Below are 16616 nucleotides of genomic sequence, written 5' to 3'. Positions count from 1 at the left end.
TATTTTATGGCACTTTTTTTAGTCACGAAGTGCTAAAGTTCCCAGCTGTTTCTTTGTTTCTTCCTCACTCCTCACAAAGTCCATATGCATGAAGGTTGTGACAAAATTCTTACCCAGCCATACAGTTACAATGCGCCATGACCACTTCTCCGTCTTGTTTAACTAAGATCCAGGTCTTTAAAGGGGTTTCTGATGATCTTTGTGAATGATTTATCTGAGAGATAAGGGCCAACACAAGTGAGAATCAAGCGAACTGTTGTTTGTTTACACTTCAACTTGCAGCGCTTCGTTGTAAAGATGCAAACAAAAATCTTAAAGAAACATACTTACACGGGCAAAAACAATAAATGATTCATTCGGCAGCGACTTGATAGCGAGGTTCTTTACCCAGCCACATACAAAAAAAGTTGTAAGCCTCCATACTCTTCCACGCTTTCATCTGTTTTGCAGTGTAGAAGGATGTCTGCAATACCAGATAGTTCGAGATGTCGGGGAACTCGACTGAAGGGTAGTTTTCGAGATCATATGACAAATCCTTCTTTCCCAGACTGTAGGGGTCGATTCCATTGCACATAGCAATCTTCTGAATAGATCTAAAGCCAGCAGTGGCTTCTAGAGTATGAGCATACTCTGATAAGTTATTGCTAGTTGTTTGCACTATGGCAGCCGTTTTGGTTTGCTAGACCACCAGCTGTTTTACCGGAAGTGAAATCGCTAAGAAAAGTCACGTGATTGAAACCCAAGAATAGCTAATTGTGAGCTCATGTATGTGGAAGAGGGCAGATAGTAAAATGCTGTTGAATGGCTTCAAAGGAATCACATATTAGCCTTCATTCTCCCCAGTTGGTAGCCATCATGTAATAGTGTAGAGCTAGCTAGTGGGTGGGAATTGGCAGGTGACCAAATTGGGGAGAAAATGGGGTGAAAACAGTGTTACTGCTCTTTAATAATGTATGGTGAGCATTTGAAAAAAAAATGAAAAAGCATCATACTACATAAGAAGAGTTTTAATCTGACTTCATATGACTGTCTCATACTATGACCCTTATTCTTAGGATGTAAAAGGTTGTAGTTTTGAAGTTGTGTTATGGAGTCACATCATTGAAACTATTATTGAGTTCAACAATTGCCCTTTAGAGTTTGGAGTGAAGCCGATGTGCTTTTCTAAATACAGGGAAGCACGTTGTAATTTCAGATACGTATGCTACAGATGCAGAAACAGAGATTAGGATGAAAAAATGGAGTATTCATTTCAGCTCTGCTCCCTGACATCACCACATGCCCAAGTTGCTCTCCATAGCAATATATTTTTTGAGATTAATGTAACATGTACAAGACACAGATACAGTAAGAACAATTGCAATGTATACGCATTATAGTGTCACAGTGTTACTTCATTAGTGGAATGGATGCACACACACACACGCAGTCTTCCACTGTTTTTCTGTCTTGATCGTAAACACATATCCATTAACGTATTTTTGTAAGCTGCTATTTTAATAGGCTAAAATGACATTACCCATGATTCTCCCTGTCTCCCTTTAGCTGTAGTCACAGCTGTTTGTAACTGGTTTATTTGGGATGATATGAATAAAATATGTATTTTGATGCAGTGATTGTTTCCAGTCTGCGGAAATATATTGTCTGTCCTACACGTCATGTCAAAGGACACACACACACACACACACACACACACACTGCAGTCCTTACTTCTGAGCACAAAGGTCTTTGAAAGCAGTGAAGAAAGAAAGAAGGAAAGAAAGAAAGCACAACTTTATTCATCACACACTTGTGAAATTTCCTCTCTGCATTTAACCCATCTGAAGCAGTGAACACACACATGCACACACACGTGAGCAATGAGCACACACACATACCCAGAGCAGTGGGCAGCCATGCTAACAGGGAGCAGTTGGGAAGAATGGGAGAGCTAGATTTAAAAATCGAGCAAATGTTTTCAAAGCTGTAGGAATGACATCTAATGGGTTTTTTTTCCATAATGCATCAAAGAAGATGTGTGTTTAGTAGCCACTTTAAAATGGACCATTAAGAGGGGCTTTTAAAGGCCAATTTACATCCAGCCAGGCTGAATAGTTCAACTGGTGCTCAGACAGAAAGTTTAAAAAGGAAACAACTTTGTAATCAAATTGTTGAAATGAAAGTGCAGGATAGAGAAAGGAATAGTTGTGATAAATGGCTCTAACCTGATCATTCCTGAGTCTACACAGTAATAAACATACACAAGAAGATACAAAACATTGTGAGAAAAGGACATAAGAGGAGCGGGAATGGCAGACTCACAATGAGGGCGTGCTCTCGGCCCATGATGATGACTGTGCGGTTTATCGTCCTCAGCAGAGATGCCACAATGTTCTGAACGTGCTGAAACGTGTCCCCCTTTAATCAAACAAAAAAGGCAAACAGATACAATTTATGAATATTTTTTTTAAAAAGATACATTTTCTTCTTGTGTTATGGTATGTTTTTCCCACTACTAACACACCTATGTGTCCATGCACTGACAGCATGATCCAAAATGCATTACCATGCCCTATGCAGGCTGCCTACTGACTGCACTAGATAGCTGTATTTTGTCCTTAACTGAAGAAAATGTCCAGTTTTTCACAAGCTTGTTTCAAATGACCCTTCTAGAAGATGGCAATTTCCAAAAAGTAATTCAAGTGGTACTGAGATTCAGGCGGTCTTTGAGACAACAAACTACAAAAAGGAGCAATTTTGAAGCGACAAATGGGAATCTATTTCTCTGCCTGATGAATTGCACTGGCAGAAGACAAAAAAAGGGGGAGTCCAGAGTCATGGCTGGTATGCTATAAAGTGGCATCTGATTTTAATAACATTTTACTGAAACGCAGTATCCTCCTACTAACATGCACACGCGCACACACACACACGATTATTTTATACTCCACAGAGATAAATGCAAGGTTACAATTAAGACCTCAATAACACTATCATTATTCAAGAAAACATAATGGCTCAGGAAGGAATGAAGAGAGAGAGTGTGCGTTTGTCTGTGTGGTGTGTGTCTGTAAGGGCACCGAAAAGCTGAGGAAACAGTTTTGCATTTTAAGCTCGTCTCTCTTTGATTCTCTGGGGCTCTGCTGCCTGATGTTTCTCCACATCTGCAACAATTTCTTTTCGATAAATCATCAACTGCATGGAGGAACTTCGTTTCATTTCCCAGAAGAAAGGATGTAAGAAGCGCGCATGTGTGTGTGTACGTCTTGTGAACAGAGCATCATGATATCCTACATGATCACCGTTCTCTGATAAGCTGTAAACATGTTTTGAAATGATGATGTGTGTTCCTAGACTCCAGCACTCAGTTCCCGCCATACGCATTAGCCTTGCCTCTGGCACTTTCTCCTTCTGCTTTCGTCTGTAGCATTGTCCAAATGAAACCTGTTTGATCCAGACTGAGCAGCTGTCTGGGATGCTCTGTGTGACTCCATCCTGGTGAGTGGATCTGAGTTTGCTGGAGGCTTGTCATACGCAGTCTGCTCTGCACAGGCAGCTAAAAGCTAGCTAACTTCAAGAACCACATCAAAATCCTTTTAACCAGTGCAGTATAGAAGTGTCAGACTTGAAATGGCTGGCAGAAGACGGATATAGCAGGCATTCAGACATCCTGTGAGATTCCTGCCTGATCTCAAACCTCATACCCTCCTGAGGATGACTGATAAACTTAGCAGTAGGAAGTAGTGAAGGAAAAGTTATTCATTTTTACTTAACATATATGTGAGGATCCTGCCCAGTTTTGAACAAACATGACTTCTCCATTGAACAAATCCTCGCCCAGGACTATCCATGTCTTAGCTGAGGTCTTGTGGACATTTCCCATCGTATACGTGAATCCATGATAATAGGAGGAGTTTCTTTGGTGATTATCGGGTTGTAAAGATTGAGCCATGAATAACAAAATTCTACTCAACATTCTACAAATATAATGCTGTATTACATCTCAGATGTTGCTCACAGAGCAGTACGTAGGGTATACAGCTTCACTGTGTTATACCCAGAAGTGGGAAGTAGCGAAATACAAATACTTCGTTACAGTACTTTAGAATTTCTACGTATCTGTACTTTACTTGAGTATTTATTTTTCTGACAACTTTTTACTTTTACCTTCTACATTTCAACACACATATCTATACTTTCTACTCCTTAGACTTTCAAATCAGGCTCTTTACATTCGTCTTAATGCATTTTAGTGGAATTATTGATTTTTTTTTATTATTGTTATGCATCAGTGCACACCTTCCCAACATTAAGACCAATTTCAACCAAAATGGATGGGACAATAACATAGAAAAGCTGAAACTAATTACACCAACCCAATCTGGCAACCCTGACTCTGCATCAAAACATGAGCTGCATTCATATTAGGCAAGAAACTGAATGGGTTTCTTTGAACTTTTAAATTCAAATGGTTTTGTGTCAACATTCCAAATTGTTCAATTTAAATACTTAATGTTTTAGCTCTATGTGATGTATGCTCTTCGAATTCTTTAAATATGTTATTAGCAAGCATGTAAAGAGCAAGGTAAGGATAGCTATAAGTTACCATTATATACAGCTGGGTTGTTGAGGTTAGCATGCTGTACATAGCTAATCAATACTGAGTCCACATGCAAGCGGATTATTTATTTGTCACAAAGTACTTTGCAGTTAAGACCGTTATATATAGAGGATATTAGACGGTTGTGCGAACATATAAAGATGTAAAGTCATCAGCGGGAAAACACAAGGAGTAACATCATCAGAGTGAAATATCAGGAATTATTATACATATGGGCCACTTTTTCCATGGAATAAAAACATGCATTCTATTCCCTTCTAGTGGGTTTATTGATAGCATGCAATATTATCATCATATCGCTTATCCTCCATGTATTATGCCACTCTCCCCAATGGAGAATGAGCATGCAATATTGTTATAATATTGCACATTGTCAAGACAGCACAACGTCACACATTGTCGCGCATGCAAAGATCCAATGACAAAACTTTTCTGCTGCGCATGCGCACAATCATTTCTTTGTCAGCCAGGAGCGAGAGAAGACAAGATTAATCCAGTGCTAGGATTAAGCATTAAATAAATAAACTGAAAACTGAATCTAAAGACGCACTGAACACCTAAAAGGCCACCAAAACTTCAGTATGTATTCTTCACGCATATTTACAAGAGAAAAATATACCAACGGACATCAAAAAACTGGAAAATTTTAAATACCTGAATTTTATCCAGTTATCGATGACCTTCGACCCTCTGCTCCAATCACGTAAAGTCACGTGCTGGAAGCAGAGGGTCATTCCTTGATAAGGACTGGAGTAAGCCAGTTGAAAATTCAGGTAAGTCAGAGTCCTTATGTTTTGGAACAAAAGTTTAGTCTCTAATAATATTTTGGGGTTATTTGTGTTGTGGGCAGCACGGTGGTGTAGTGGTTAGCACTGTCGCCTCACAGCAAAAAGGTTCTGGGTTCAAGCCCAGTTGCCAATGAGGGCCTTTCTGTGTGGAGTTTGCATGTTCTCCCCGTGTCTGTGTGGGTTTCCTTTGGGTGCTCCGGTTTCCCCCACAGTCCAAAGACATGCAGGTTAGGCTAATTGGTGGCTCTAAATTGACTGTAGGTTTGAATGTGAGTGTGAATGGTTGTTTGTCTCTATGGTGGGGTTTACATTAGACCGTATCAGCGGATCATCAGATTAACGTTTTTAAAACGATCAGTGTGCACACAGCAACACCAATACACGATTCGCGTGCACACAGCAACACCAATACACGGATACGCTCGGCTCCGCAGGCATCCTGCGCTCCAAATCACTCCGCCCTGAACAGCGAGTGCCCTCTGGAGGGTGTGCACTCCGGCCCTGCGCAGCTCACAGAGCGCGCGAGTGTAGTGCACGAGCAGTGATTCGGGACTGAGCCGCTGTGTGTGTGATCTCAGTGCATATCACTTACCACTTGCAAGTGGAAGGATGGCAAGCCTAAAGACAATCATAACTACACAATGGGCAGTATTTGCATCAGTATTTGCAGTATTTTCATACTTTTATACTCTTTAATGAAAGGTGATACAAGGCGGAAGTCCGCGCCGTTTTTCAGCAGTCGCGTCACATGACCAACGCCAGCGAATCAGGAAGGTGGATGTCACAGTGACGTTGTCCAATGACGACGCCAGCTAGAGCTCAGCACAGTGTATCCGCGTATTTTCAATGTTTACACAGCACCGGACCAGACACGATGTAGATTGAATATGTGGACCCTGGCGGATTCCCGTTTCCCGGCGTTTCCAGGCGGTTTAATGTAAACGGACAGTGCATCCGCGAAGAAAACGAGACAGATACGGTCTAATGTAAACTTGGCCTATGTGTCAGTCCTGCGATGACCTGGTGACTTGTCCAGGGTGTACCCCGCCTCTCATCCATAGTCAGCTGGGATAGGCTCCAGCTTGCCTGTGACCCTGTACAGGATAAACGGTTACAGATAATGGATGGATGGTTATTTGTGTTGTGGAGAGATCATCTAATGATACAACATTGGGAGTGTTTGAGATGCTGAGGCCTAGGATTGTAGACAGCCTGGCCATTACCTCTGAGCAAAATGTGTGAATGATAGAGATGACCAAAGCAAGTGTAGGTGGTCGTCTCTTGCGTTTGAGCAGGGTTTGCAAGCGTTGCCATTTTGCAGGCCTATAAGACAGAGTTTGTGTGTAGTAAAATTAACTCTATGTTGTATTTTACATTGTATAAGTTGAGTTTTAGTATTTGAAATGTGTTATTGCATATCAATTTCCAGTCAGTTGCAGAGACTTCTGCGTTAAGCCTGGAAGACCGTTTTGCAGTAGGGACTGATGTTATGGTGTCTTGCAGTTGTAGTAAGTTATATATGTAGGTGACATATTTGCTTCATTTTTTCAAGTTAAAGGAAAAGAGAAGGTATTAGACAGTTAGTTGTGTTTACTTTGCTCTGAATTACCTGTTTAAGTTGGATATATTGGTAAAAACAGTATTGTGGAATGTTGTATTTCTTTTGAATTGGGTCGAATATCATGAGCAGGCGACCTTCGAATTGATGTCTCCCAAAAAAGATGTGATTTTACCTTATAAAGCCATCATAAAATACTTTTGAAAAGAGCAAGAAACTTTAGCAGTAACTAAAAACTGGTCTGCACTAATAAGTGGTCTGGCAATGGGTAATAAATAGCCCATGCGTAGCCACTGTATATTGTCTGGGAGTAACTGTACTCTGGACTTGTATTAATTATTAAGGTAATAACTTACACTTGACTTACTCTATACTTAAAATGATTTTATCATCTGGGGGCGGCACGGTGGTGTAGTGGTTAGCACTGTCGCCTCACAGCAAGAAGGTTCGGAGTTCCAGCCCAGTGGCTGATGAGGGCCTTTCTGTGTGGAGTTTGCATGTTCTCCCCGTGTCTGGGTGGGTTTCCTCTGGGTGCTCCAGTTTTCCCCACAGTCCAAAGACATGCAGGTTAGGTTAAATAGTGGCTCTAAATTGACCGTAGGTGTGAATGTGAGTGTGAATGGTTGCTTGTCTCTATGTGTCAGCCCGACGATGACCTGGTGACTTGTCCAGGGTGTACCCCGCCTCTCGCCCATAGTCAGCTGGGATAGGCTCCAGCTTGCCTGCGACCCTAAACAGGAAAAGTGGCTACAGATAACGGACGGATGGATGGATTTTATCATCTGAGACCATAATATATATTCCCCTTATCTTTTCTAATACACTAGTAGGTTTGGGCACCATAATGAGTTTCCACCCAATATGACTTGGTTGCCTTACTACGTGAACTACATAATGGCTAATTTTAGTATTAGTTATTTTGTAATTAGCAGAGCAGACACAAGCATTCCACAAGCATTTGCACTAAAAGGAAAACAGTTTAAAAGTAGCATACAGTCAGCCTAACCAGACACCCAAAAGCTTTAAAACCTTCAACATTAAATAGTGCCTTTACATAATTTAGCAGAAGTGTGCTCATTAAAAGAGAGACTAAAATGTGTACAGAGACTAAAAAAGAAAAATTTGTGTGTGTGTGTGTGTGTGTGTGTGTGTGTGTGTGTGTGTAAACGCCAAAATGTACTTTCTGTGAGATGAATGAGGACTTATAGAGTCTCCTCTGCTCACACATTATTTTATGCAATTGCATGACTGTGGCACACTGGAAAGAAACAAATATGTTGCTAAATGTAATGAAAAATAGAGGGAAAATAACAACAACAACAACAATAATAATAATAATAATAATAATAATAATAATAATAATAAATAAAGGAACGGTCCCCATAGCTGTTGTTATAGCCAATGAAAAATCCAGCCATGTCATGTTTTGTGTCCAATAAAATTCTGTCAGTTTTGGTGTTAATTCATCTGTAAACAAGTGGTGCTAACGGAGTGAAATTCCCTCTTCCTATAAAAGGCTGAAAAAAAACCTATGCAAGATAAAAGGTATGGCAAGTATGGAATGTGAAGGCGACAGTATGTTTTATTTGATGAGTTATAAGCTCCGGAAAGCATGAAACCATTGAAATTCATAAAGCAGACTATTCAGTGACAAAAGACAAGCTTTTTTTTTTAAAGGAAGAAAGCAAAGGGATCTGGACACATCTAAAAAAAGAAGATCAAACACATGTTCAGGAACAATCGCTTTATGCATCATACAAACTCACTCATCGCATTTCAAAATGCAAAAAGGCCCAAACGGTTACACAGGATCTTATTTTACCCGCTGCTGTTGATATGATCAGAGAGATCCTCCACTCAAATTTGCTGCATATCAGTTTAAAAAAAAAAAAACCTCAAACGCCAGTGACACCATATGAAGAAGAATGCAAGATATGTCAAGGACATAAAGCAGCAGAAGGTAACACTCAGTCAGGCAAGTGACTATTACACACTCAAACTAGACAAATCAACAGAGGTATTTGATCACGCCATCCTGATTTTGAGACACTTATCAAAATGAAATCACATCCTCAGGTTTCCCACTGATTTGCACAGGATAGGATTTCAGCTCTGTTCTTGAGAACTCTCATTATTATGTGTACGCATTTCATAGCTGTGCATTTTTTTTAATATTAGTGTACAATGTGGTATTTAATATTTGCCTCAGTGTTTGTTTTATTTGTTAGGTAAATTGCACTTACTCAGGATTATGTATATTTATTTATATAGTGGTCAATTTACATATAATTGGAATGTGAATAATTATGTGCACTTGATTAGGCATATGCATTGTATTTAACAAAGTGATATTTATGAGGTACAACTTTAACAACTCAATATGTAAGTTAATCTATTTCCTGTTATCTGAGGAAGTAAATAATTATTATCCAACTTTATTAGGATGATGCAATGGATAATTATTGGTAGTATTAATAACATTATTGTGAAACATTAATATGCATTTCTTCATTTACTTCTGGATGATAAACAACTTGAGTGTAGTGTTGGGTTACGACTTGAGTCCAACATAAAATGTGGGTCCTGAAGCAATACCAGTTGAGAACCAGTGCCTTATATGAATTAGGGATTAGTGATGTATTGTATACATTGTTACAATGATAGATAGATAGATAGACAGACAGACAGACAGACAGACAGACAGATAGACAGATAGATAGATAGATAGATAGATAGATAGATAGATAGATAGATAGATAGATAGATAGATAGATAGATAGATAATAACTTAATTAACCAATAGACAGATGGATGGATGAATGGATTGAAGGAAGGATGGATGTACTTACTTTTAGGTAAAATGTGCCTAAAAGCAGGCTTGCAGTACTCGAGTACAGGATTCGGACTCGAGTCTGACTCGTGTCCTAATTTTAAGGACTTTTGACTTGGACTTGAGCACTGATGACTCGAACTTGGACTTGAACTTGTGCATTAACTACATTCAGACTCATAAATTGGAGACAAGGACTTGGATTTTTTCTTTTTTTTGTAACATGCCATAATAATTTAGCATAAGATATTTATATCGACATTAATTTTTGTACTAATTTTGTACAAGAGTGTCACACCTGCACGCCTTGGCGCATGCATCAGATAGACTTTCAGGCGTACTCCGGACAGCGAGTGCACCAAGCGGACTCTTGCGTGCGCCGTAAACGACTCACACCTGGACAGGATTAAGGCGCAATCAGCGCACCTATATAAAAACTGTGAAAACACACTTACTTTGAGAAGTATTGAGTTGCGTTGCTGATACATTACTGAGACTTATTTCCTTGTTTGGTTTCCTGATCCCTGATTTCCTGTTTCTTGTCTTTGATTCTGCCGAGTCTACGATAGCCTGTTTGTGCCTTGCTCGACCTATTGCCTGTTTCACTGTTTTACGATTTTGCCTGCCATTCTGGATTGTTTACCTGTCTTCGCTTGAATTAATAAACACACCTTTACTTACATCCGTCTTCCAACCATCTCTGACAGAATACTTTGCACTCCCCGACAAAAAGAATGCACATTCACCTGTTCATACATCATATTCAGGAACAAACTAATGTTAATGGCGTTGAAGCAGCCACTAATGGTGCGGTTGGAGTTTTGTTCTCAGACTCGACTTGACTTAAAAATGTTTTTAATGACTTGGACTTGACTCAGATTTGAACGCTGGGGACTTGAGACTGGAGGCTTAGTGACTCAACTACAACACAGCCTAAAAGTAAATTATTGATAATGCCATGTCTAATACTCACATAAGAGTTTTGCCATATCAGTTACTATGTATTTATGGAAATTATTGCTTGTATTAATTTCATACTGTATTTAGCATTAAATTATTGCACAGTTGCGCCAAACTGGCAGTTTATACAGAAGTTACTGTGTACCTGAATATTCAGTATACAAGGAATAGTAGTACATATCAGACATTACCCATAATTACTATGTAAATGCCTATTATAGTCAGTAGTTACCAAACTGTAAAATAAGGTGCTTTCACAATGTTAATGGACCATGACTAGTACTTATGCATAAGTACTATTATTTAAACTAACAATCTGTAAATTCAGCTAATGATTCATGGCCATACTGTTATCTTCCGTTTTGCAACCCTGCACTGAAAAACAGCCATTCGGTCAGTTTGGCCAATTTCCATCAGTTGCACATATTAAATTGCATTATTATGTTCAATCAAGTGTCTATTCATTGTGTAATGATGTTATACTTGACTATAGAGTACATTTTAAATGCAGCTATAGTTCATTAGTTGACTTAAGAGACCATTAGCTTCATTAACAACACTAGTGCATAATTAGCCTCCTGGGATGTTTTTGAGCTTAACAGTTCATTAGTTATAATAACCAGTAAGTAGCAGATAATTAATAAGGATATCAACTATATAATGAGAATTTATTAAAAATTATTGGTTAATAATGTGTTCAGTGATTCATTGCTAAATACTATTCCAGTAATTAGTAGAAACAGAAGCTTAATGTGTTTAATAAATTTATGTCATCAGTGACTTAGCATAACCATGTGCACAACAAAAAAAGATTAATAAGCAACCATTAAAAAGAATATTGTTCTCACTGCAGTACCAAAAGCCCAGGGGTGAACCTGGACCTGATCCAACTCGTCCTAAAAGCCTAATGCTAACCCTCAAGACTCTGTACAATATGGGGGGAAAACACACTGAGTTGTCTTCAAAACTCCAGAGACTTTCAGTTGGACTCCATCAAGTTAAGAGAAGCTGAATCAAGTCAGACTCTAACGCTTGGACTTGCTTAAAGGAACAGTTTGCAATTTTTAGAGCCCCCTACTGGCAAATTGCTATTGCAGTGAAAACATTACCAAAACTTTCAAGTGAGTCAAGCATAGTCCATGCCTATGTTAAAACTATGCATGCATTGCATGTTGCTTTGTAAGGAAAAGGGCCAGAGGGAAGCAGTTCTGTTCCAACTTGGGGCGGAGTTCATTTCTGGGACAGAAAATTATGAAGAAAATTCTGAAATAAAGAATTTATACATATCCAGTGTGCAGTAATACGGTAGATACTGTACATTTCTGCCAAGGTATCTTTGACATTGTAGAGTTATTATAGTTATTATATTTATTATTGATTTTAAAAAATTACTAACCGCTTCTTTAATGTAAAGTGTGACCCATTGAGCATGTTGCCTTTTGTCATTTCTTATGTTTCCCGCCTCACTTTCCTTCTATTTTTTTTTTTAAATCAGCTCTTGGGTCATGCTTTCTCTTTGTTCTTCATTCTCTTTGACATTTATACACACACTCTCTCTCTTTGTGAAAGGATGAGACTGAGGTGACAATAGTTAGACATCATCTGTCTGCTTCTTTAAGATAAGTAGACAGACAGCAGACAAGAAGTCATTAAGGGACTGTGGGAGGGAGATGTGCATCCGCACACACACACACACACACACACACACACACATAGGAGAAAGTATGTCACCATCTCCAGAAGGCGAGTATGTGATTTGTTTGGCACAAAAGCACAGGGTGAGATATGAGCTCCTCTGCACTGTGGTTGGTCAAAAGATGCAGTGTTTAGAAGTTACACTGATTGAGAACCTATCAAGTGGGCACACCAGGTAACACCTGCTGTCCAATTAATACACAACAGCAACAACAACAATAATAACAATGCACAAAAAATACACTTTTAAGAAAAAAAAAACTAAAACAAGTCACGAAAGCGGCTCCACACTCTCCATAGGAAAACAACAACAGGGCAAAGAGATTTTGCTGCCCATCATGTACGGTAGGCAGTCTCATGTGATGTGCAAGAGGATAAAGTGAGGGATTGACACAGAGAGAGAAAATTTCAATTTTCATATTCATATTGTGTTTCACTTTGTATCAACAATCACTCAATCCCACTATCTGAAACTCAAATATCATATGTGCATACCTGCAGGCAAAATTCCATAAAAAAAGCCCTCCATTCCCTTCATCCTTCCCAAGGCTCTCTCTCTCTCTCTCTCTCTCTCTCTCTCTCTCTCTCTCTCTCTCATGCAAATATCTTTAGTGAGACAACTTAATCAGATACACTCACACTGGACTCACTGCAAAAGCTCCTTGCCATAAGAGGTGGAAAAATGAACCCCTGTTAGTGACGGCATGCTTGTTTGCATGCTTGGGGAAAAGAGAAACACCTGCGTCCTCTCAGCTTCTAAAATATTCATTTCATCCTCTTTGTTTATCTCTCTCGCTCTTCCCTCCAGCAACATCCAGACTGTGTTCAAACATTTTAATTTCATGATTAAATTGCAGGCGGCACGGTGGTGTAGTGGTTAGCGCTGTTGCCTCACAGCAAGAAGGTCCGGATTCGAGCCCCGTGGCCGGCGAGGGCCTTTCTGTGCGGAGTTTGCATGTTCTCCCCGTGTCCGCATGGGTTTCCTCCGGGTGCTCCGGTTTCCCCCACAGTCCAAAGACATGCAGGTTAGGTTAACTGGTGACCCTAAATTGACCGTAGGTGTGAATGTGAGTGTGAATGGTTGTCTGTGTCTATGTGTCAGCCCTGTGATGACCTGGCGACTTGTCCAGGGTGTACCCCGCCTTTCGCCCGTAGTCAGCTGGGATAGGCTGCAGCTTGCCTGTGACCCTGTAGAACAGGATAAAAGCGGCTAGAGATAATGAGATGAGATGAGATTAAATTGCAATTCTCTCCATTGTTCCCAGAGCTGAAGGAATCCATGATAAAGTTTTGAGTCTTATGAGCTCAAATTTCCAAGTGCTATTCAGATATCCAGCAATATAATCAGCTGGCTAAACCTTACTACAATTAATTATTAGCCAAGTCTAAAAGTGTGTAGTAAAAGTAGGCTACAGTTATAGTCGAGGTTAAATCATTTAAAGGGGAGCTGAAGTCATTTAAAACTTGCTTTATTTCTTAACGTGTTATTCAATTACATTTTTGGTTTTATTAACCTTATATTGTGACTCATATTGGCATATTATATTACGCTTAACAGCCTTTTCGGTTTTTAGCCATGTTGAATGTAGTTCGTTTGGTCCACGGCAGGCGTCGCTTATCCGCGCGATCTTCACGAGACTTGTGTGAGACTTCAAACGTGAAGTGTCAGCACCGCCATTTTGAAAACTACACAGCGGCCAGATCGCCACATCATTCCAATTTAGATTAATTTCGAGATTTGCCAGCTTCATCAGTGATGGAATGTCAGTCTTGCACGCTGTGGCGCGTGCACCTGAAGGCGCACCTCGGGCTGCGCGCGCCGAGTGGACTCCAGCACGCACGCCGTGAACAAGGCACACCTGAGCTCAATTAAGGAACTATGTGTTTGCCTATTTAAGGACTGTGCTGATGCATTTGCATCGCGAAGTATTACGATACTCATGTACGCATTACTGAGCCTTTCTACCTGTTGTCTTGATTTCCTGGTTCACGATCCTTGTGACTGTTTCTTGTTCTTGTCCTCGCTTAGCCTTTGATGTACTGTTTGTGCCTCGACTGACCCTTTTGCCTGTATTCTCGTTTTTGATCTAGCCTGCCGTTTTGGATTGTTTGCTTGTGTATATATTCTCACACTGTATATATATTCTGCACTTTAGTAAACTGTATACTCCTGCACATACATCCACCTCCCTCACGTACATGACATGGAGATTATTCCATACGACTTTGAACCAACGTGGAGTAGAGAAGAGTTGGAAAGACGACAGGATAAGGACTAGTCTGTCGCATTGGTATTTATGTCATTACTGTCGCGCAATTAAAATGTGCCAGATCAGGTGGCTGGTGGGTTTTCAAAATAATAAATACATGAATGTATTTTTGTGATAAATACATATTATACTGAGCGCATTTCCCACATCATCCGCACTAAGGTTTCGGACAGCACTACAAAATGGCGTCCCCGCTATATAGTGCCCTATATAGTGAGTAGGGAGCGATTTCAGACACAGGGAAAACTTCCGGCTTGATTATGTCAGCATTCGAAGGAGGGCATGCACATCTTTTGACAACGTTGGCAGATGTTGGTCACTTTGATTTCCACTGTACATTTTACTTTCATCCTACGAATTCTCTCACAGGTCTCAGCGAATCTCGTTTACGGCCATTGCTTTGACATATGGACTGATATATTACAGAGCATATTTCAAACACCGATAACTTGCTATAGCAGTGACAAAATAGCTGTCAGAAATGCATTCCTATATTTAATAAAATGAGATAAATAGATTTTTAATAATAAAAAATTTGCCTTCAGTTCCCCTTTAATGAAGTACTGCATACTTGCAAGGCTGATGTAGAAGTACTTCTCTATGTCATCCATCCATTATCTGTAACCACTTATCCTGTGCAGGGTCATGGGCAAGCTGGAGCCTATCCCAGCTGACTATGGGTGAGAGGCGGGGTACACCCTGGACAAATCACCAGGTCATCGCAAGACTGACACATAGAAATACACAACCATTCACATTCACACCTACAGCCAATTTAGCGCCACCAATTAGCCTAACCTGCATGTCTTTGGACTGTGGGGGAAACCGGAGCACCAGGAGGAAACCCACGCAGACACAGGGAGAACATGCAAACTCCACACAGAAAGGCCCCCGTTGGCTGCTGGGCTCAAACCCAGAACCTTCTTACTATGAGGCGACAGTGCTAACCACTACGCCACTGTGTCACCTTCTCTATGTCATGATTTTTTTTTCTATAAAAAGAATGTTCACATCCTCTAATTAGACATGGGCAGACAACCACTCCCAGCCCCCATTCTTGAGTGGGAGTTTTTCCAATCTTCATTTTGAAAATATATATTCATTTTCAATTATGCCTCACACAACCATGCCTCCCACTCTGCTCACTCCTCAGCCACTCCCAGCCCCCCCTCAGCCCCTTGCCCACTTTTTAGCATTAGGCTCCAAGTTGGGGTGAAGTTACACTTTAATTGCGCTTATAACCACAAGCAGCAAGTTGTAGTAGTTGAACTTAAGTCAGTGTCTAAAGTCTGTCCTAAATCACAGACAGTTAAGGTACCTTGTAATCAGTAGTAAGTAGTATGCCAGATTTACGTATGGGTAATAGGCAGCATCGAGGATACATCAATGTTGCCTTCAACTGGGGGCAGTTTGAAAGCATCTTAGAAGACAGGAAACGAGAGTTTGAACAGTTTCTAATGGTCGTTGATGCCTCACTGTCTTGTTAGACATTCTCCTGAGGCTACATTTTCTCTGTTTCTAACGCACCCAAAGATTCAATATCTTTGTTTTTTTCTTCTTCTTTATCCCATAAGGGCATTTAAACTTGGTGGAGCCCATCCCTCTCCAAACTTGATCAGTGGACAGTTAACCTAACTCCATGTCTTTGAACTGTGGGGGAAACTGGAGCACCCAGAGTAAACCCACACAGACACGGGGAGAACATGCAAACTCCACACAGAATGGCCCCTCATCGGCCACTGGGCTCGAACTCAGAACCTTCTTGCTGTGAGGTGACAGTGCTAACCACTACACCACCGTGCCGCCTTATGGGTTTTAGGCAAAAGAGAAAGTTGTATCATGCCATCTCTAGTGTCTAGTATTCTTGTCTTTTAGTGTTAAATTTTTTATATTTATTTGTTAGATAGACAGGTCA

At 40.2% G+C, this 16616-nt stretch overlaps 1 protein-coding gene across 1 annotated transcript in view; it reads right to left on the bottom strand.

Moving 5' to 3' along the window:
* Nucleotides 1–16616, bottom strand: part of LOC132881999 (dedicator of cytokinesis protein 2) — a 282249-nt gene that overhangs the window by 136394 nt on the left and 129239 nt on the right. Inside the window, exon 26 of the mRNA XM_060915143.1 lies at nucleotides 2302–2397. Coding sequence (XP_060771126.1) covers nucleotides 2302–2397 — 96 coding nt within the window. The remainder of the gene's footprint in view (nucleotides 1–2301; nucleotides 2398–16616) is intronic.

Source organism: Neoarius graeffei, chromosome 2 (assembly GCF_027579695.1).
Source record: "Neoarius graeffei isolate fNeoGra1 chromosome 2, fNeoGra1.pri, whole genome shotgun sequence".
Lineage (NCBI taxonomy): Eukaryota > Metazoa > Chordata > Actinopteri > Siluriformes > Ariidae > Neoarius > Neoarius graeffei.
This window is presented reverse-complemented; position numbering and strand designations above follow the sequence as displayed.